A 22,935-nucleotide genomic window follows, 5' to 3' on the forward strand; every position below is an offset into this window, starting at 1 on the left:
TTCTTTCCTCTGCCAGCTCAAGTCTGCTGAGTCCATCTAGTGAATTTTTCATTTCACTTATTGTACTTTTCAACTCCAGAATTTCCTTTTAATTATTTCTTATCATATATGTCTCCTTATTGATATTCTTTACTTGTTGAGTCATTGATATCCTATTTTGACTTAATTCTTTAGACATAGTTTTCTTGGAATACATTTGTAATAGCTGATTTGAAGCCTTTGTCTTTTCAGTCCAACATGTGGGCCCCCTCAAAGACAGTTTTGATTGACTGTTTGCTTCCTCTGTTTAGTTCATACTTTTTTGGCTTTTTGTTTGTTTGATTTTAAGATTTTATTTATTTATTTGAAAGAGAATGAGAGCACAAGCAACCGGGAGGGGCAGAGGGAGAAGCAGACTCTCCACTGAGCAAGAAGCCCAATGCAGGGCTTGATCCCAGGACCCTGGGATCATGACCTGAGCTGAAGACAGATGCTTAATGACTGAGCCACCCAGGCACCCCTGTATATATTGTAACATTTTGTTGAAAACCAGACCTTTTAGGTAATATCAGATGTGGATTCTAATTCCCCCACCATCACCACTGGGGGTTGTTGTTACTGTTTAGTGTCTTGCCTAGACTAATTCTTAGAGTCTGTCTCCCCACTGTGCACGCTGCTGATTTTCTCTGCCTCGCTGTTTTTTCTTATTTTTAGTTTAAACCTGACTTCTTAGGGATTGCCTCTAAAAAGTCCTAGGGTTTTTTGAGGGGTAGGGGAAAGAATGGTTTTTAGATATCACAATCTAAGTACTAGTCACATTCATTGCTACTAGGTTGGTCATTGTTTTTAGCCCTTTTAAGAAGATAAAGAGAAGCTTTGTTGTTATTTTATAAATTTTTAAAAGATTTATTTATTTGAGGGGTGAGGAGAGGCAGAGGGCAAGGGAGAGAGAGTCCCAAGCTGACTCCATGCTAAGTGCAGAGCCTGACTCGGGGCTTGATCTCACAACCCTGAGATCATGACCTGGGCCAAAACCAAGAGTTGGACGCTTAACCGACTACACCACCCAGGCACCCTGTTGTTCTTGTTTTTAAAATGAAAAATGAATTTGTGTGTATGGGTGTGTGTTTTCCTTCTTCCCTCACTAGGTAAATGGTTGCATACAATATATACTTTTCTCTACATTTCCTTTTATAGCAGTATATCCTGAAGATGAATCCATAGCACTATGTAGAAATCGTCCTCACTCCTTTTTACATCTACCAACTGCTATTTTCATTGTGTGGATTTACCATACTTTACTCACATCACTTTACTCACATCACATCCTGAATTGATAGACATTTGGGGACATTTTGTCTGAAGATTGTAAAAAGCATATCATGCATTTGTATATAGAAACTTTTAGTAAACTACTCCTCTCCTTTTTTTTTTTTTTTTTCCCTTTTAGCACCATGTATATATTTGGTGGTTTCAACAGTCTCCTCCTCAGTGACATCCTCGTATTCACCTCAGAACGGTGTGAAGCGCACCGGAGCGAAGCTGCTTGTCTGGCAGCAGGACCTGGCATCCGGTGTGTGTGGGATACAGGGTCATCTCAGTGTATCTCCTGGGAATTGGCAACTGAAGCACAAGAAGAAAAGTTAAAATCAGAATGTTTTTCCAAAAGAAGTATGTTTTTTTTCTTTTCTTAAAATTTAATTAATTCAAAATCTCATTTTGTCTGAATTATGAAGGTATTTAGCAATGTGCACTTTTTATGTTGATTTTATTATCCAAAATTGTTTGGTAATAACTGGTGCAAAGGCTTTATGGGTGTTTGAAAATAGTTTTGCAAACCTCTTTACAGTGAATGGGAACATGCCATGTGGCTCCTAGAAGCGGTCTGTGAATGATGGAGACAAAACCTCTTTGGCATTGCATGGATTTTGTATACCAGCTCCTGAGCCTGGCAGTTGGTCTCAGGCGATGCAATACAGTAGGGCCTTTTTGTGATGATGGAAATGTACTATTATGCATTATCCCGGTACGGGAGCTACTAGCCAGAGACAACTTGAAATGAGACTGGTGTGACCAAAGAACTGAATTTTAAACTTTAATTAATTTAAATTAAGAACTACATGAGGCTAGTGGCTACCTTATTGGATTATGCAGTTCTGGTGTTAAGGATGGTATAAAGAGGGCCAACCCAGGAAAGCTGTGTTGGAATAAATAGAGGATAGAGTTAGAGTTGTTCTCTTTGCAAAGTATTCTTTTCTAGCTTCTCTAGTTGGGCACAGCAGTGATAGCAAGACAGAGAGTTGCTGAGGATGACCAGTGGGCCTGGCTTCTAGAACCACCCCTTAATGGTTTCCAAGCTTTCTTCATCTTGCCTACTTAGCTTCTTATGTTTTTGCTCTGACATATAGCGCAGTATAATACAGTGATGTAATAGCTGAGAAATCCTTAAAAAAGTCTCAGAAAAATATTTGTTCACTTCAATTATTTTAAAGAATGTTGAGTGAATTTCTTAACAGTTAGAGTTGGTGTAGCAAGTTACCTTGAGGGTTATGGTGGATAGAGTCAGCTTTCACTCTCCTGGAATGCTCCAAATTAAGATGAGCATAAATCCCCAAAAGGGCACCCAGATAACTTTCCAGTGAGTGCTGGAGAACTGAGAGGACCAGAACCTGGTAGGGTTAGACAGTGTCTACACTGTCTCTTCAAAGGAATAAAATCCGTAAATTTTTTTTTAACCAAATTTTAAAAGTTCAAATTAAATGTGCAAGAGTATAGGAAGCAATATTGAATTACCATAGGTGGTTCAATATAAACCTCTTCGCCGTGAACTCATCTCGAATGTCGCATCCCTGGTCACTCTGCTTTCTGTGTGGGCCCAGTCCTTCGGGTGATGACCAGGGCTGGTAGAGTAACCTAAGGAGCATGCTCTGTGTGTGTGGCAGGGGGGGCTACCTTGTCTTGTCCATGGGTTCCCCCGTGTGCCATGTCCATAAGGGGATCAGTAGATCAAGTAGCAGGGTTCTGCAGCCTCTCTTTTGACTGACCTTGACCTGTCTAGGGTCAGTAGGAGACGCAGCAAGTCTGTAGTAGCCCAGAAGTTCTCAAACTTGCACTCTTAGACTTACATACATGTGTAGATTGTAGCTCAGCCTAGTGTCTCCTTTGGGGTTCTGTGGTGCTGCCTGCTTCCTGTGTCCAGATCAGCCTTGCATTTGTAGCTGGGGGAATGGCTTGGTCTTCTACATTATTTTGTTTGGCTCTTGGGCAGCTCTGGGTGTTCATTCTATAGCTAGTTGCTTTTTTTCTTGGGAAGAGAAGTATTCAAAGAACCAGACCCACTCCCATTATATCTCATTGTCATTTAATTAAATTAACCTATCTTTGTTTTTCCCTCGCTGTGTACCTTTTTGGGGGGCAGGGAGGTTTCAAAATAGTGTTTCTTCATTTTGTTTACTTATTTCTAAATACTGTTTTAACCTGAACACACCGATCTATTTTCCTGCCAGTTTTTCTTCTTATTTTACTTCCCAACCCTTGTTACTTTATTTTTTTAAACCTTAGTCTCAGATTGTGCTCAACAGCAACTATAAATGGCCTGTGACTTATTCTAAGGAGAAACTGTCACAGTTGATGAATTTTTCTTCTTTTCATAGCTCTTGACCACGACAGATGTGACCAGCACACGGATTGTTACAGCTGCACCGCCAACACCAATGACTGTCACTGGTGCAGTGACCATTGTGTCCCCGTGAACCACAGCTGCACGGAAGGCCAGGTCAGGGGCCGCTTCTCAAGGGTTTCAGAGGATGAAAAAACCCCAGGGCGGGTGAGGTGCAAGATTATGGTGTGTGTGATACCAATACTGGCCCAGAGGTATTTTTCAAACCTCCGGTATAGTTTTAGAGTTTATTATTGCTCAGGTTTTCTTTTAGGAGGGGATGCTATATACATCCTAATTTCAAAGGTCGTGCTAGCCACAACGATTGGTGTGTAGTATTTTAGAAGAAGGCAGGACTGTTACTCTGTGTACTGCCCACTCTCTAGGCATGGCTGTAGCTAGGTCCTACATGCTTGGTGTGAGGCTTGTCCCGTGAGCTCGCGCCACTTGTGCAAGCTTTTGGGAGCAAGTTAGGACTTGAGACTGAAGGTGAGTCAAGCGACTTTGCAAAATCTCCTTGTCTTATGTTATATCTTGGCTCAGTATTTATGATTTTTTAATTTAGGTTATAGGGCAAAAAAAGATACAGTGACTCAGCTTCTATAGTTTTTGACAGTTGATTCCGTAAAGCAGTTCATAAAATATAAAAGTTTTAGACTGTTCTGGAGGCATTTGAAAAGCAGCAGGTTGAACACCCCCATCTCACAGACAAGCAGGTTAACTCATGGTGTTTAAAAGAGCACGTTGCCTCCTTGCTGCGTCGAGGCATGCCCTGTGCGGAAGATTTCAGCACACTGTTTCCACTGTGGGGCTGCTTCATCTGTATCTCGTATATTTCTTTATTTGCAGTTTGCTTCCTCAATTAGATTTTGTTGGTTTGAGTAGCCTATTTGTCCTTACCATGAGTTCTGTCCGTGGATTAAGAGAAAAGCTTTTGTCCACTGTGTTCTAGATCTCCATTTCCAGGTACGAGAATTGTCCCAAGGATAACCCCATGTACTACTGTAACAAGAAGACCAGCTGCAGGAGCTGTGCCCTGGACCAGAACTGCCAGTGGGAGCCCCGCAATCAGGAGTGCATCGCCCTGCCCGGTAGGCCTTATAGGGGTGTCTGGATGTGTGTGGGTCCATAGACTTCACACACACACACACACACACCCCAATACTGTGCAGCCTAGATTGAACCCACCAGAGGGAACAAACTCATTTTATTCATTCATCCTCCATACCACTATTGTGGTTATTTTTTAAAATGAAAATACAGTTCTTAAGTATTTGCTCCTCCTATCCTTTGAAATAAAGTGAAGCATGATCTGGGGCTCTGGAGAATGGAATGACAGCTTGGCTCCATATCATCAAGCCTGCTCCGTTGTCCCCACTCCTCACCTCTGCTATGGTCACCTGGCAATAGAAAGCAGCAGTCTTGGCAGCCAGTCTGCGGGGCACTTTATGAAGAATATTTCTTACTGACCACTGGGATTAGGCCGTCAGCATCTTCTGACAAGAAGGAGGAGAGATGCTTGTATCAGCAGCAACCCCCTGAGGTGATCTCTGGTCCCGAAGACCTCAATTTCTGGCATCTGAGTCAGGATGAAGAGTTGAGGGCCTTAGACCAGCCAGCCGCAGCAGAAATTCTGTGATGTATTTGCTCAACCGGGATTTCCAAGAAGGGGACGTCAGTGGTTCTGCACAGCATCGGAAGCATGCACAGGGCAGCGGGGTCTGCCTGGCCCCTTTTCAGTGCCCTTTGGGAGTACTTGATTTGGCTTGCGTGAGCGTGAGCTGCTTTTCCTTTACCTTGCTGCGTCCAACTTCAGCGTGCTGGAGAGTACCTGCGGGTCTTGTCAGAAGTCAGATTCTGGTACACATCAGGGGTGGGGCCCTAGAATCTACATTTTAATGAGTAGGGACACTGATGCCACACTTGAAAGAGCAGATCTTTATTTGCTCTTAAGTGATCCCTTTCCTGTGGCACCTTCCACTTGCCTCACTGACTCGTCACGGGCATCGGTGGTGGTGTCTCCAGGGTACTTGGTTCTGGCAAAGTTGCCTGCTTGTTCCCTGTCCTCCAGGAAGCATACTAGCTTCTGTGCAGTTCGGGGCACAGAGCCAAACAGGGTGGGTTCAGGACGATCTCAGGAGCAGATTACAGTCTGCACCTGTATCACTTAGGGGTTTTTTTGTTTTTGTTTTTTTTCCTAAAAAAAAATCTTTCCACCTCACTTTTAGGATGTTTTGTATCCTTGATTTTACCTTCCACTTGATGTGAAACAATGCAGCTTTTGAAGACCGTTGTCTTGTTCACTCACCAACTCATTTCCATCCTCCAGTTTTCTTCCCCACCCTTCCAATATGCATATTCATTTTTCTGTTCTTAGGATTTTAGTCTTGTTCCTAATTGTTTTTCAAACGGGGGTTTAGAAATCTAGCACTGGCCCCTAAGATTTTTTCCTCCAAGACATAGAGTTGACCTTAGAATATGCCTCTTGAGATCCAGGAGACAGTGTTGGTGAAGTCTAACATTCTTGTATTATGCATTGGTCCCTAGTAATGTGTCAGATGCCCTCACCGCATCCTAGTGAAGTACTGCAGAATTCAAATCACAGAAACCTTTTAGGTTTCCGGTAATTCGACCTGGTAATGTAGTAGTTTTGTGATTTCTTAAACTCTACTTTTTTTCCTCCCTCCTTTACACAAGAAAATATCTGTGGCATTGGCTGGCATTTGGTTGGAAACTCCTGTTTGAAAATTACTACTGCCAAGGAGAATTACGACAATGCTAAATTGTCCTGTAGGAACCACAATGCCTTTTTGGCTTCTCTTACAACCCAGAAGAAGGTAGAATTTGTCCTTAAGCAGCTGCGAATAATGCAGTCATCACAGAGCATGGTGAGTTCACGTCCTCAAAACTTAAGCTTCTAATACCCACCCTTGTACTGCACGCACCCGTGCAGCTTCCCTGTGGTGTGCCCGGCAGGTGGAGTGCTAGTGCGTGAGTGTAGTTGAGGGGGTGAGATGACAGTCTGTCCTAATCTGCCATGGCTGAATTGGGATGGGGAGGTTTTCCTTTATCTGTGGGGTATATGTAACTTAGTGATTTTTATCTAGAAGGCTCTTTTGGTCGAGACATTGCTTATATTCAAAGCTGTATCTCTTTTGCCTATAGTCCAAGCTCACCTTAACCCCATGGGTTGGCCTTCGGAAGATCAATGTGTCCTATTGGTGCTGGGAAGATATGTCCCCATTCACAAATACTTTGCTACAGTGGATGCCGTCTGAGCCCAGTGATGCTGGATTCTGTGGAATCTTGTCAGAACCCAGTACTCGGGGCTTGAAGGCTGCAACTTGCATCAACCCACTCAATGGTAGTGTCTGTGAAAGGCCTGGTAAGTATATGGGTGAATGATGCATCATGGAAGTTCACTGAGAGACTGTAGGAGGCGTAGTCAACTATTGAGAGGTGTGAGATAGTCAGGAAAAACAGAGGGAGTGTTTATTTCAAGCATATGAAGCGGAGTATAACCCAGAACTTAAAAGTGGAAGGAAATAGTCTCCGGCTCTGAATAGTATGAGCCAGAAGCATAAACAAAAACAACGCTATCCGAGAACCTAACATTCTAATCAACAGTGAGATTCATTGGTTTGCTGACCATAAAAAGTACTGAGAATTGCTCTGAAAGGCAAATGTCTTGAGGTTGGCAGAGAAATGCTGTGGAAGGAAGAGCAAAAAATGCAAAGAAAAGATCGGAAAAGCAAGCAGGTCACTGCAGGGACAGTAGACAGAAAGTGTCAGTGGGGAGAAAAATGAAGAGAGCAGTTATATGACCGAAGGCGGAAGCCGACCTGCACCATGCCAGCGCTGTGGGAGAGTCCTGAGGAGCACACGCTGAGCAGCTTCTCAGGCTCACAGCTCTCCCGTGGGCAGGCCCGGGGGCAGCATGTGCAGCACGCAGACAAGCCAAGACAAGCATCTTATCCTGCAGAGGGACTCACATGCAGTAGGTGGCATTTTGTGCGTGCTTTTTGGGAGGCTAGACGCCATTGACATCGTGTCTCACTTTAGGAAGGTACTCCTAAATCATCTGAGGAGTACAGAGGTGTAGAAAAGAATTCATAGCCCTGTAAGAGTCCTCTTTAAATATGGTTTATAAGCTTCCTGTAGGGGAGTTTTTCAGCCATTTTGGGTCCTGAATGCTTTCGTGCATTTCGTGAATGCTGTGGTCCCTCTTCTCCCAAAATGTACATAGATACAAGTTTTCATGTTCAGGTGGGTCATAAAGCCCCTGAAGTTCATCCTGAGTCCCATATACTAAGGAGCTTTAGAACTGCTGTGCTTTTGGAAAGATTAGCTTGTTCCCTCATGTCTGTCCTTCATGCTCTTTGAAAAGAAAGAGTTTTTCCCCCTAAGTGTGTGAATATTCTTGACTAGCCCGGTACATGGTGACTCTGTGTTTTCGGTGTTCTCCTACATTTAACGTAGCCCACTGATTTGATTTCATGACATACTAGTGGGTCACAACCCATCCTGAAAGGCCGTTGATCTTGGCCAACATGGCGGGAGCTCTGAGTGTCTGTCTTGGGTTTGCTTCCCAGCGAACCACAGCGCCAAGCAGTGCCGGACGCCGTGTGCCCTGCGGACGGCGTGTGGAGAGTGCACCAGCGGCAGCTCTGAGTGCATGTGGTGCAGCAACATGAAGCAGTGCGTGGACTCCAACGCCTACGTGGCCTCCTTCCCTTTTGGCCAGTGTATGGAGTGGTACACCATGAGCAGCTGCCCCCGTAAGTGAAGGGGTGCTACTCCTGCGGTGGGGCAGTGCCGTCAGCCTCTGAACATTTAGGGACAAGGCAGAGACTGCCTGAGGAGAGGAGAACCTTCCTGCAGAATCAAGCACTGTAGGGGTGCCTGGGTGGCTCCGTCAGTTACACGTCCGACTCTTGATTTCAGCTCAGGTCATGATCTCAGGGCCGTGAGATTGAGCCCCATGTCAGACTCCGTGCTCAGTGGGGAGTCTGCTTGAGATTCTCTCCCTCTGTCCCTCCCCTTACTCGTTCTTTCTATCTCTTTCTCTCTCTCAAATAAATCTTAAAAAAAAAAAAAAAATCAGGGCGCCTGGGTGGCTCAGTTAAGCGTTTGCCTTCGGCTCAGGTTATGATCCCAGAGTCCTGGGATCGAGCCCCATGTCAGGCTCTCTGCTCAGTGGGGAGCCTGCTTCTCCCTCTCCCTCTGCCTGCCACTCCGCCTATTGTGATCTCTCTCTTTCTGTCAAATAAACAAATTCTTTAAAAAAAAAAAATCAAGCCCTGTAGGATAGAGCACAGAGTACAGAAACAGCTTGCCCAGCTTCAGTATCAAATTGCTCAATCCATGTAATGTCTCCACATCTTCCTCTCCTGATTCATGAAATAAATGCTTTCTGGTAGATGACCGCTGAGGTCCTTTCTGCCTCCACATCCTGGGAGGAACCCCTTGGGCAAGATATTGGGTTCTTTAAATGTATTGTGTCATTTAAGAAATCACCTTAGAATAGGAATTTTGACTGACAGAATAGTCTTTTAGGGGCACCTGGCTGGCCCAGTAGGAAGACCATGCATCTCTTGATCTCGAGGTTGTGAGTTCAAGCCCCACCTTGGGTATAGAGATTACTTAAATGAATAAATTAACTTTAAAAAAACTTTTAAAAAAGGTAATTTAAATACGATGAATCCAAAGCTATGTGCAATAGTGCATTGTAACTTATGTTCTTTTACAGCTGAAAATTGTTCAGGCTACTGTACCTGCAGCCATTGCCTGGAGCAGCCAGGCTGCGGCTGGTGCACCGATCCCAGCAATACTGGCAAAGGCAAATGCATAGAGGGCTCCTATAAAGGGCCAGTGAAGATGCCTTCTCAGGCCCCTGCAGGGAATTCCTACCCACAGCCCCTTCTCAATGCCAGCATGTGCCTGGAGGACAGCAGATACAACTGGTCGTTCATTCATTGTCCAGGTAAGATGTCTTGTGTATCCAAAATCAAGTGTTTTGCTACCTATTTACAAAGAGTAAAACCTTAAAAGCTACATTCCTATATTCCTTTAGGAAAAAAATATAACATCATTTAGGAGAAATAGTTTTGCATGAAATATATATCTTTTTTATAAAAAATATTTTTAATGTCAGTGAAAACACAGAAGTTCAAGTGAGGTGTTTTGCTTTCACTGTGGAAATAGTGAAGTATGTTCATTATGAACAAATATTGCAGATGTAGATAAAAACTGGAATAATTCCTCTCCAGTTCTTCGAAGTAAAAACTTTTTAATGGTTTAATATAGACACTATTTTAAAAATAGAGAATACTATGCTATTTAGGATTAATATATATTGTTCTGTAGTTTTATTTTTTACTGAAAAATACATTGTGACAATTGTTAGGGGAAAACTGAAAAAACTCCTACCAACCCAGAAATTCCTCTCCACAAATGTAGAAAAAAAGGAAAACGGTTTTATTTTGAATAAGCATCAAACCAGACTGTGGTGCGCCCTACAGGCAAAATCCACTAATGAGATTGCAAAGAGAGAGAGAAATCTCACTCTTTTAAATAGCCAGGCATATACAATCCATTAATAAATGTTTTGAAGATGAATGATGTCTTCATAAGAGAGGATTTGACAGCACCGTTTGCTGTACCTTCTTTCATAGTTTATCCTTAATTTACTTGGTAATTGGGGTGGCCACCTATGTTCATTAATTCCCTTTATCCGCCCCCACCCCCCGCAAAAAAATTCCTGTGTCTTTATGGCAGGCAGGTGGTTACACTTTGGCAGAAATGCACCCAGACTGAATTCCCAAAGTGACAGGGATACAGGGTGCTGCCTTCCTTGATGTTTACATTTCAAAGTGATGGCTCCCAGGCCCTTAAGAAAAACATTCCTGGATTGTTGTGCTGACAAGAGGTTTATTTAGTTTTTTTTTTTTTTTTTTAAAAGATTTACAACATACACATATCAAAGGAACAGAGAAAGGATTTGTAAATACAGGTTTTCTTGAAAAGCTCTAAGAAAAAGGCATTTAGCCTTTTAGCAAGAGGAAAGATTAAGCTTATCTGCCTCTTTCCCTCCTTCCCTCCTACTCTCCCTCTGCTCCCTTCTCCTCCTTCTTTCCAGTGGTTGGTGCCAGAAGGAATAGACCGTGAGTTGGCCTAAGCCTGAGTCTACACTTGCTGGGGATGCTGCCCTGAGAAATTGGCCTTTGATTCAGACTTTAAGTAAATACTCAGGAATATGCTGATGGGCCTCCAGAACAGATGGGAGGTTAGGCAGGTGCGAAGACCCCCAGGAGGTTAGTGGTTAGGAACATCTCCAACAGTCTGACAGACGGTGCCACTGACAGCAAGGCTCTTTGTGAGGACTTCCGTAAAGGAAAGACCACTGTGAGCAATGGTAAAAGGCAAGAGACAGGCTGGGGGAACGTATCTGCAGTGCGTATAATAAGTGATTATCATCCAGAGTATGCAGACCTCTGCCATCCAAAAAAAAGGGCTGTCAGCTCAACAGAAAAAGTGGGCAAAGGATGTAAAGAGGTCTTTCTCAGAAAAGGAAACAGAGCAGGGAAATGTAAAATAAGAAACCAGTCTTTTCCCTTCAAACTGAATTAAATTTTCTGTGTTCCCTTTTTTCCTCTCTAAGATGTCAGAGGATCTGTCATTCTGTTTCTAATCTACTAGTTTAGCTCATGAAGTATTTAAGTCTGTGCCTTTTTATTAATATCAAGAATATATGAGGTGAAATGGCAACCCACAGAATGGGAGAAAATATTTGCAAATGATATACAGTATCTGGTAGGAGTCTAACATCCAGAATACATAAAGAACTCTTAAAACTCAATAGTAAAAAGACAACCCAATTAAGAAATGGGTACAAGATTGAAATAGACATCTCTCCAAAGAAGATACACAAATGGCCAATAAGCACAGGAAAAGATCCCCAACAACACTTGAGAAATTGGAACCCTCACACGTTGTTGGAAGGAGTGTAAAATGGTGAGGCCACTTTGGAAAAACAGTTTGGCAGTTTCTCAAAAAGTTAAACATAGAGTTATCATATGGCCCAGTATATACCCAAGAGAACTGAAAACATATGTCCACACAAAAACTTGCAGTGAATGCTTACAGCAGCATTATTCATAATAAACAAAAGTGGAAACAGCCCAGTGTCTGTCAACTGGCGGATGGATAAACAGAATGTGATAAATTCATACGATGGGTACTGTTAAGCGAAAAAAGGGGTGAAGTACTGTAGTCTGCAACATGGGTGAGCCTTAGAAGCATGCTATGTAAAGGCAGTCAGATGCAAAGACTGCATATTATATGATACCATTTATGTGAGATCTCCGAAAAAGAGCAAATATAGAGAGGAAAAAAGAGCTTAGCAATCACCTAGGGCTGGGGGTAAGAATGAGGAATAATGGGCGCAGGGTTTTCCAAAGTAGCGGTACCATTTTTCAGCCTCACTGGCCAGCCTGAAAAGGTTGAGACTTCCCCACGTGCTCATCAATACTTGGTCTGGTTTTTTTTGTTTGGTTGCTTGGTTGGTTTTGATTTTTTGGGTTTGTTTTTTTAATTACAGACGTTGTAGTGTGTGAGAAATGGTATCTCTGGTTATGATTTGCATTTCTCTAATAACTGATGAAGTCGAGCATCTTACAGGCCATCTGTGTCTTCGGAGAAATGTCTACTCGAATTCTTTGCCCATTTTAAAATTGCTTATTTGTTTATTATTGACCCCTAGAATTCTTTATGAAGTCTAGGTACAAGTTCTTATTAACTATATGATTTGCAAATACTTTCTCCCATTCTGAGGGTTTCTTTTTACTTTTTTGGTGGTATCTTTTGAAATATAAAAGTTCTAAATTTTCTAAGTCCAGGGTATTGGTGTTTTCTTTTATCCCATGTGCTTTTGGTATCGTATCTAAGAAACCAGTGCCTAGCTAACCCAAGATCACAAAGATTTACTTCTATCTCTTCTTTTGAAAGTTTCATATATTTTCTCTTATATTTAGATCCATAAGCTATTTTGAGTTTATTTTTGTATGTGGTGGGAGGTTGAATAGACACGGAACTGGTCAGGGGGCACTTTGTCCTGTCTGCTGCTCTCCTGGGTCCTGCTCTGTCTCCGAGGCTCAGGTGGATTTTTCAGGTGTCAGTTGGTAAAGTGCATCTGGTCACATTAGCTTTGCCCTCCTTCTACATTAGGAGACAGATGGCTCAACTCCCCTTTTTCTGTCAGAGTGACACCATCTGTTTTATAATTTCTAGAAACATAGCACCTTTTCCTCTTATCCCATATTCCTATTGCTTTATCCTTGTTTTTACATCTTTTCAGTGATTTCAGTGGGATTTTGAAGGGGAAGAGAGAGATAAGCATGTTTCTATTTTTTTTTTATCTTGAACCAGAATACAGATTTTATTGGTAAATAATTTTAGGTACTGCATTTCTATGTGTGTGTGTTGTGCTTTGCCCTTTCGATATCTATACAGTTGTTCATCTTCACAGGAACGACATGCACATCCCACACCTCTTAAGTATTCTTGGTGCAGTAATAACTGCCGTAGTCATATTTAAGTCTTTCAGTTACAGTCTATATAGAACAACTCAAATACCTACAGTGATGGGGTAGGAAATAGGTGTGTGAACAACAGGTGCAAGGCTATGAAAAGTTGCCACGATGGTGGAAAGCTGTATCACATTGATCAACCAAGAGAGATCTGCAAAAGTTGCTAAAAAAGTAAACCTTACATGTTGTCATCACAAAAAAGAAATAGTAGTTATGTGACATGATGTTAGCTAACGCTATGGGTGGTAATCATTTTGCGATATGTAAGCATATCAAATCAATGCATTATTATACTCCTTACACAATATTGCATGTCAGTAGTATCTCAGCAAAGCTGGGGGGAAAAGACAGATTTGCAGATTCAGATCTTCTGCCTGCAGTGATGTAGATTGTGCGCTCTGTGGATGGTCCCTCTGGAGTCTGCAGTGCACAGCCTAAACAGCTGTCCTGAGCAGTCCTGAGAGGTCCACTTTTCATATGCCTTTTTAGTGGTAAGGTCCTACGTGTGTCAAGAATCTTACTAATTCCACTTGTGGGGATGTTTTTGTATATAAAAATGGTTATTTTTTCTAAAAAAGAAAAACTGAAAGCAAACAGTATCAGAATGTAAGGGAATAGTTAAATAGCTGTTATGATTCATAGAAATCATTCTGCCGTTTAAGGTTTTGTTCATGATGAAATAACGTGGTAAAGTAATTGTGCTGTAAGTAAAAAAAAAAAAAAATCAAGGTTGAGGATTAATATGAGCACAATTGTGTGAAACTATATAGAAAAAATAAATTCCTGAAACTAAAAATCCCAAATGTGCACAGTCATCTCTGTGTGGTACAATTGAATATGATTTTCCCTTCTTTCTATATATTTTTCAAATTTACTATCGTGAACATACATTATTTTTATGAACAACCACAAATTATTTTTTTAATGGCTGTAGACTTTCACCCTGCTGTGGTATATTGATCTTATTTCTCAAACTAGTTTTTAGTGGGCCCATTTTAGAGGTAATAAGGAGCTTAAACAGATAGTTGCAAATAAATCTTGTGGAACTTACTCTACCCTGTTCTACCACAGGACTGGCCCCTTAAAATGCTTTCTCTTTCAGCTTGCCAGTGCAATGGCCACAGCAAGTGCATTAATCAGAGTATCTGTGAGAAGTGTGAGAACCTGACCACAGGCAAGCACTGTGAGACCTGCATATCTGGCTTCTATGGTGATCCCACCAACGGGGGCAGATGTCAACGTAAGTCAAATCCCTCAGGGTTACTGATTGCAAACCAGCTGGAACACAGTGCCTCTATTTGGCTTGATTATCTAGGAGGACAGAAGCCACTTGGTTTTGGATACTGCCTTTCTTGTCATACTTGTCAGGAGCTCAGCTAAGCCTGGGAGAGAGTGAATGGAACCACCAAGTGTCAGAATAGCCAGTTAAAGCAACAAGCTGAAAATGGAAGAGTTAAGCCTTTAACCACTTACTGTGGTGGTAAAGCAAGAGGCTTAAACCTAAACCTGAGAAAGCTCTGCATCCCCACGTTCCTTTCTCTACTGGGCTGGATGCTGGTTGAGCACAGAGGTGGGGAGAGCCCTGAACAGAAGGCTCCAGCAAAAGCCTGTCATGGATCCCGGAGAGGGGAGGGGAGGGGGGAGTGCTGGGGACTGAGAGTGGGGATGGACTTCAGGGCTTCCCCCACCTTCCCCTGAGGAAGCTCAGCAAGACTCCCAAAGGTCTGCCCAAGGCCTCAGATAAAGAGACTCAGGAAGGACGGCCCCTGCACTAGGATGCAAACATGTGACCGAGCATGGCTGACTCGAGGGGTGGTGGGGTGCCCGAGACCCTGACTGCAGCTCCACTCAGAGACCACCCCCCACCTCCGGGCAGGTGCGGGAGGCCAGCCAGGTAAGCCTGGGTAATGGCTTGTGGTCCAGTCCAAACAATCACACGTGGGGTGTTAACCAGGAGCCAGACTCCTCAGGACTTCTAGTATATTTTAAAGATTTAAATAGTCCCCTGTTTCCCCATACATGTCAAATAGATTCCTGCAAGCAAGGAGTTTTTAGTGTTAGAACATAAATTAATATGTTTCTTAAATGACCAGTGAGGCTGGCGAGCTGCTTTTTGGCTTGTTCTTATTTCCAATGGGAAGACCCTTCAGGTTCTGAGCAGGAAAATAAATAAGAAAGGAAAATCTCTACCTTCTCCCCAAATCCCACCTCCAAACTCCTTAGCATGGCCCTTGAGAATCTGATCCCAGAGCAACCAGGAGAGAGCTGGCATTTTAGCAATATGTCCCTTAACCTCTCTGGGGTTCAGGTTCCTCATCTGTAAAGTGGGAATAAAATGAAGCGGTCAGGGGCGCCTGGGTGGCACAGCGGTTAAGCGTCTGCCTTCGGCTCAGGGCGTGATCCCGGCGTTATGGGATCGAGCCCCACATCAGGCTCCTCCGCTATGAGCCTGCTTCTTCCTCTCCCACTCCCCCTGCTTGTGTTCCCTCTCTCACTGGCTGTCTCTATCTCTGTCAGATAAATAAATAAAATCTTAAAAAAAAAAAAAATGAAGCGGTCAGAGCAGTACATGACACGTAGTGAGCACTCAGGAAATGTAGGCGGTTATTAATACTCTTCTGCCATTGCCACCACTCTTAAAGAACATTTCCTGCTCAGATTGAAAGGTCTTTAGTAAAAATATTTTTCCCACTCCTTGTGACTGGACTTTATCCATTTGACAGTAATCACAGTACCTGGCATTACAGGGTGGGGACTGTGCCCAAGACCCCGAGCCCAAGGCCCCCGAGACATGGGTGCCCATTTCTGCGAGTCCTGCGGGGCCGCTGAAACACTGACCTGCCATTGGCAATTTCACCTCACTCCTGAGCCTGCGAGGGTTTGAGACATGGCCTTTGTGGAGCAGGAACCTCATCTGAGGCTAAGTGCAGCAAGACCAAGCCTCCCCTTCAGGATGGTTATTGCTTAGAGCATCTCCTTGGGGGCAGGGACTGTGTCTGGGCCCCGTACCGAGTGCCTGGCACACTAGAGATACTTCATAAGTACTTAATGAATGAATGAAAGAGTCATAATAGTGAAAAACAGCCTATTGAGAAGATCAAAATCTTGCTTCAGATGGCAGTAGAAGACAGCATTCTCTTTCCTCCTGTTCTTGGACTTTGGTTCTTTTAATGTTGCCTTTACATTATTTGAGATAAATCATTAGCTGGAAAACTTGAATCTTACCCATTAAATGCTTTCATCTTAATCTGTCTTTCCTAATGAATCCGATTCAGATAAAATTATGTGTTTTAGGAAAAGTCTGTGATAGTCGTAATCTTTTAAGCCAACTGTGACCTCCATTCCTTTTCCTTCTCCCCAGCATGCAAGTGCAACGGGCACGCATCGCTCTGTAACACCAACACGGGCAAGTGCTTCTGCACCACCAAGGGCGTCAAGGGAGACGAGTGCCAGCTGTGAGTACCACACTCCTGGGACCCTGCCACAGGCCACACCTGGATTTAGTGACTGACAGCCGGGCCAGCTGGGTCTGTACCACCAGGGAGGCCAAGGGACTATGAAGCCACCCCTTCCCTGTGCCCTTTTGTCATGGGCTCTGGGGGATCCCCGGGTTGATGAACTTGGTTCATACAGGTCTAATTCAGTCAGCTTCCATACTGAGGAGGTCGTCAGTTCACCAGCAATTCCCTGATGGCTCTTTAGGTCACATTTTTATGTTCGAGTGACATTGACATTTCCTGCGTTGCTGACTTGGATCAGTCTTTTAACTTCAACCACTGTTCAATTTTTGTCACATCAGGGGATTGCACCCTTTCCCGAGAAGGAGCTGGAAGAGTTGGTATTCCAGGACAGTGTTTTATTTAGCAGTTTGGTTGTCTGATAGTGGAGATGATCCCCTGGTCTTTAACACATCTCTCCTGTTCTAGCATTTTCCTTGGTGAAATGTGTTAGACATCTTCCAGGGAAGAGTCTGAGTTCCCATCCATGAGGATGCCAACAGTGTCAGACAGACATGGAGTTTTATCCCTGGCTCTGCCTCCACGAAGCAGGGCACTCTTGAGACAAATCACTTAGCTGAGCCTCAGTTTCCCTATCCATCAATAGCAGGACTAGCAATAATTGTTTTTAGTGTCCTGGTGAGTTGAAACAAGCGCTTGTTCCCTGATGAATATATACCTGTCTGCCTCAGTAGAAAACCTCATAAAACGCATGCTTCAGCTTTACTTATTCTCTCAAGAAGAGACTTAAGAGACACGTTTAGTACTATCACAACACTGAGCTGAGACAAGCAAATACCTCATCGGTAAACTTCGTTTTTCTCAAAAAGTACAGTAGTAAGGTCACCAGTGGTTGAGACCTTGGTAGTGATGTTCAAGGAAGGAATCGCTTTGTCTACATTTTATAGTTCCCACCACTGGGCATGTTTACTGGTTTCATGATGCCTTAAAGCCAATACATGAAGAAATGTCTAATCAAAGATTAAGTTTAGCTTTTGGACCTAGGTTCCTTTAAACAGAACCATATAATAGAGCCAAATTAATCACTCCTGCCCTCAGTTAGGCATGCAGTAACAAAATGAGGCATAGGTCCAGTGAAAGACCTTTTCTTCAGGAGATTTTAGATATAAGCAAACACTAAGAATCACCCTGGATCCAGGGACACAATATTGTGTATTATTTATCTGGGAAAAGTGCTAGACCCAAGCTTTTCCCTGCTTTCTTAATAGCTCTCAGCTACTGGGCCTGCCAGTATAAATGCCCTTGTGAAGTGGGAAACTGGGTTTTGCTGATGTTCACAGATGATATTTGTAGGGGAAAGTAATGATTCTTTTTTACTAGAACTTATTTTTTTCTCCAGACTGGTGAACCACGTTCAAGGACTTTAAAAAAAAAAAAAAGAAAGAAAGAAAGTGATTCTCGGTGTTTAGCCTTTTCTTATTTTTAAAGAACAGGATCAGTTTTATCCAGGGAGAATAGGAAGGAAGTGTGAAATGAATATTTGAAAAATGTTTTAACTTCACTTTTAGAGGAATATTTAGTCCACACAAAAGTGGAAATGTGTTTTTCATGATAATAAGTAGGATCTAGATTTATTACATATGGATTTATCTCCTGTGCTTTGGCAAATGTTTATCAGGTGGCAGGTGGTGTATACTGCTGGATAGTCAGTACTCGGCATGAACACAGACTCTCCTCAGCCTGCCTGGTCTGAGTGACAGTGAAGAATGTGATTATACTGACTCACACTTGTTTGTAGTGTAGCTTTATATAAAAGGATCTGCTTGGTTTTAAAATGAATGTACATTTTGTTTTAACTAGCAATAGAAAATAATCTTCATTTTTATCCTTCTAGATGCGAGGTAGAAAATCGATACCAGGGAAACCCTCTCAAAGGAACATGTTATTGTAAGTGTTTTCACAATTCATATTGTGTGGAAGCAAAGTAGTTTAGTAAAACTTTGTTATTTGCTTTAACATGGTTTGAGAATGGTAATGCTGTAAGAATAAGAAAGGGATAAAGAAGGGGGGGTAATCAGAAGGGGAAATGAAGCATGAGAGACTGTGGACTCTGAGAAACAAACTGAGGGCTTCAGAGGGGAGGGGGGTGGGGGAATGGGATAGGCTGGTGATGGGTAGTAAGGAGGGCACGTATTGCATGGTGCACTGGGTGTTATACGCGACTAATGAATCATCGAACTTTACATCAAAAAATAAAATAAAAAAATTAAAAAATAAATAAAACTCAACCTATATAGAAGAAAAAAAAGAATATGGCAGCCATTCATGGAAATGTGTGCTAATTTGATGCGTTTCCATTCTGTTACACTTAACTACATATCAGAATGCCATTTTAAGCTGTGTTAATTATGGTTGTCATTTATGTTAATATGTCCATAGCAGATATCAGGGGAGAATACAGAGATCCACACCTCTGGCTTTCCTCATTTATGTTCTCTTGAAACTTAATTTCATTTGCCATTATCTGGTTGGGGTCAACATATTTCACATTTAGGATATAGGTCAGAAACAGGTTTTTTTTTAGATTTTATTTATTCATTTAGAGAGCGAGCATGAGCAGGGGGAGGGGCAAAGGGAGAGAAAGAATCTCCAGCAGACTCCGTATTGAGCGTGGAGCCAGATGTGGGACTCAGTCCCACCACCCTGAGGTTACAGCCTGAGCTGAAATCAAGAGTTGGTTGCTCAACCAAGCCAGCAGGTACCCCCAGAAACAATTATTTTTTTTTAAGATTTATTTATTTATTTGAGAGAGAGACAGTTGGGGAAGGAGAGGGAGAGAATCACAAGCAGACTCCCCACTGACCGCTGAGCCCAAGGGAGGACTCAGTCTCATGGCACCTGAGATCATGACCTGAGCTGAAACCAAGAGTTGGACATTTAACCAACTGAGCCACCCAGGCGCCAGGCACCCCACCATATCAGTGAATTTTTTTTGTAATCTGGCATAATGTAACCTATCTATCTTGAAAAAACAAAGCCAAAAACAAATACCAGGTTTTAGCAGTTATTTGGGAAACTAGAACCTTTATGCACAACCTTCATCCATCTTTGTGGGATTATAAAATGGTGTAGGCATTTTGGCAAACCAATTGGCAGTTTCTTAAGCAGTTGAAAATAAACTTATCAACAACTCTCCATTTCCCTCTTCCCCGAGACCCTGGCAGTCACCATTCTGTGTTTCTGTTTCTATAGTGTTGACTACTCTAGGCACCCCATATAAGTACAGTGATACAGTACTGGTGTTTTTTGACTGGCTTATTTCATTTGGCATAGTGTCCTCAAGGTTGTTCCAGGTTGTAGCGTATGTCAGAATTTCCTTCCTTTTTAATAGTCCAATTTATGTATATTATTGATGGACCTTTTGGGTTGTTTCCATCTTTTAGCTGTTGTGAATAATAGCTGTGATGTTTGGCTGCTATGAACATGGTGTACAAATACTGCTTCAAGATCCTGCTTTCAGTTCTTTGGATATGTACTCCAAAGTAGAATTGCTAGATCATTTGGTAATTCTATTTTTAATTTTTTGAGAAACTGCCATACTGTTTTCCACATTAGCTGTACCATTTCACGTTCCTGCTCACAGTGCACAAGGTTTCCAGTTCTTCACATCCCCACCAACACTTATTATCTTCTGGTTTTTTGATAGTAGCCATCCTACTGTGCACAAGGTGGTATCTCATTGTGGTTTAACTGATTTGTATTTTCCTAATAATTTATGCTGTTGAGCATCTTTTCACGTGCTTACTGGCCATTTGTATATCTTCTTGGGAGAAATATCTATTCAATTCCTCTGTCCCATTTTTAAATCAGGTTGTTGAGTTGTACAGTCGACTTTTTAGAATTTAATTATACCATCTTTGGGCAGCTCTTTCTGCCCACGGGTCCTGTCCCTGTGCTTGAATAAAACTACTTTTTTTGTACCGAAAAAAAATTATACCATCTGTGTCCAGTAGGCTCTCTTTAAAGCTGTTTTCTTTTGCTACATCACTTCAGTCTTTGAATGCTTTCTTGCTTTCGAGAATAAGATAATCAAGACACATATTCCTTGCTCCAGACCTGAAATCAACCATTTTTCCATAGAGTCTTGTTTCCTTTTGTACCATTAATTTATAGCTTTGTATCCTTAGGTAAAACCTGGCATGTAGTAGAGGTACAATTAATATTTGTAGGTAATTTAGTTTGGAACCTAAAATCTCAACCAGGGTCATGATGTAAAGAGAGTTTGATAGGTTATTTCAAATAAAATGATACTGCCCACAGACTTGACTTTCTTTGAAAAGCCTCCCAGTCCCCAGGTATAAGTGAGCTAAAAGTGTTTCCTGGCTGTTTCCTGAATATTTATAAGAAAATCAGTCTGTGTCTCTAGAGACCTATTCTGTTTTGTTTTAATTTTTAAATACACATTGCTTTCTTTCCACAGATACTCTTCTCATTGACTATCAGTTCACCTTTAGCCTATCCCAGGAAGATGACCGCTATTACACAGCCATCAATTTTGTGGCTACACCCGATGAAGTAAGATTTTAAAAGTTTTCTTGCTTTGTTTTGCATCCATGTGGATCTTTTTCTTGATCCTTATGGTCAGAAGCATTAGCAGTGGTCTCCAGAGTGGCATACACAGGACTATGTTTAGAGGTGCAGGAAAGAAATGTTAGAAGCTACACTTTGTCCCCTCTCCGTCTCAAAGGCAAGAATGATGTTGTTCACATTTACCAGGATCTGATACCCACACTGGCACTGATCCCACGCATACTTGGTTTGCCCATCAGCCCATCACAGACCCTACAGAAAAGGAGAGGGGACTGCGAGGGGACCTCCCCAGTCAGAGGGGTACAGGACAGGGACCAGATTTACTCTCTTGAAACAAACCGGAGGCTTAACAAGTACCTGCAAAGAAACTGCAGATTGAAATTAATGCCACTGATGCGAGGAAGCCTGCAGAGGTGACACTTCGGTGCCTAGAGGAAGTGTTAGCCTTATTAGGAGGTAAGAACAGTGAGGTGTAGCCAGGTCCAACAAGAAGTTAACCAGAAATAATTGGAATTATTAAGACGACTATTTGAAATGTGGATTTATATCTGCTTTCATTACTGATGAACCCCACCCTGACATAGGGTACTACCTGGTGGTAGAAGGGAGCCAACATAGCATGACATTTAAAAGTGAAGCATCTAGAACATGAAGACACACCTATACACTTTCTTCAGTGAAATATGAAGTCATTCGATGGCCACTCCACTACATAATGAAATTTTACAAAACTTGATGATAAATTATTTAGGAACGTCCTTGAAGTTTTCTTATTTCTCATCAACATGCACAAAGCCACTTAACATTACAAAATTCCTGTCACAATAAACATGACAAGTAATACATGAAAAATAATATGACAGTAAGCCAGGTTGTGTTCCTTTGTTAACAGATGTCACTGTTAACAAGCTTTGCTAAATCTAAAAAATAAATAAGTTAGTAGTAGAACAAAATCCAGTGTGTGGAATATTTACTATTAAATGAAAGTAAGATTTGTTTTTTATATTCCATTTTAGTGATAAAATTAAGGAGAAATGTACTAGAGAGTGAATTTCTTCTTAAGTAAAAATAATAAATGACATTAAATGAAAATATTATGTGGACACATTGTATGTCATATCATTTGAATGGCTATGTTGATGGAATTTAAAAAAAAGATTATAGGATAAGGTTATAGCAAAAGTACCACATGAAATTTATTTAATATCTTATTCATAAGCAAGTGGTTGAAGTACTTAGTCTTTCAGGATGTAATTGATGTTGTTAACTTTATTTTAAATAAACATAATAGACTCTTGGTAATACTTCTTAATGAGGTGAGGGACCATGAAAATCTTTTAACCTCTCTGGAGTTCCCTGTTTATCTTACGACAGAATATTTAATAGAGTTATCCACGGTGTAGGATTATGTTCTATCTTTTGTAAAAGCACTAGGATTTCAAGTTTATTGATCCTTTCTGTGGAAAGAAGTAATCGTTAGTAGTGCTCTTTCACCAAATACTAAAACTAAATAAACACTCGAGCTGTCCCTGCAAGAAGAAGGTGAGGTTATATCAATAAACAAGAAGGTAACTAAGTGCTTTGGGAGAGGAACTCCTGGTTTGGAGATCACCTTTTGAAAATGGCTCTTTGGAAGTGTTTCCATTGTTAAGATTTTGTGCTG

The 22,935-nt window shown here is 41.9% G+C and overlaps 1 protein-coding gene across 3 annotated transcripts in view; it reads left to right on the top strand.

Moving 5' to 3' along the window:
• Positions 1-22,935, top strand: part of ATRN (attractin) — a 146,647-nt gene that overhangs the window by 74,477 nt on the left and 49,235 nt on the right. For all 3 annotated transcript variants that reach the window (XM_045808244.2, XM_087853723.1, XM_045808246.2), the window contains exons 12-22: positions 1,430-1,650; positions 3,633-3,754; positions 4,590-4,728; positions 6,335-6,525; positions 6,803-7,022; positions 8,230-8,415; positions 9,387-9,620; positions 14,327-14,464; positions 16,586-16,679; positions 18,577-18,629; positions 21,163-21,257. In XM_045808244.2, coding sequence (XP_045664200.1) covers positions 1,430-1,650; positions 3,633-3,754; positions 4,590-4,728; positions 6,335-6,525; positions 6,803-7,022; positions 8,230-8,415; positions 9,387-9,620; positions 14,327-14,464; positions 16,586-16,679; positions 18,577-18,629; positions 21,163-21,257 — 1,693 coding nt within the window. The remainder of the gene's footprint in view (positions 1-1,429; positions 1,651-3,632; positions 3,755-4,589; positions 4,729-6,334; positions 6,526-6,802; positions 7,023-8,229; positions 8,416-9,386; positions 9,621-14,326; positions 14,465-16,585; positions 16,680-18,576; positions 18,630-21,162; positions 21,258-22,935) is intronic.

This window comes from Ursus americanus, chromosome 22 (genome assembly GCF_024610735.1).
Source record: "Ursus americanus isolate L20-20 chromosome 22, mUrsAme1.1.p, whole genome shotgun sequence".
NCBI classification, from domain to species: Eukaryota; Metazoa; Chordata; class Mammalia; order Carnivora; family Ursidae; genus Ursus; species Ursus americanus.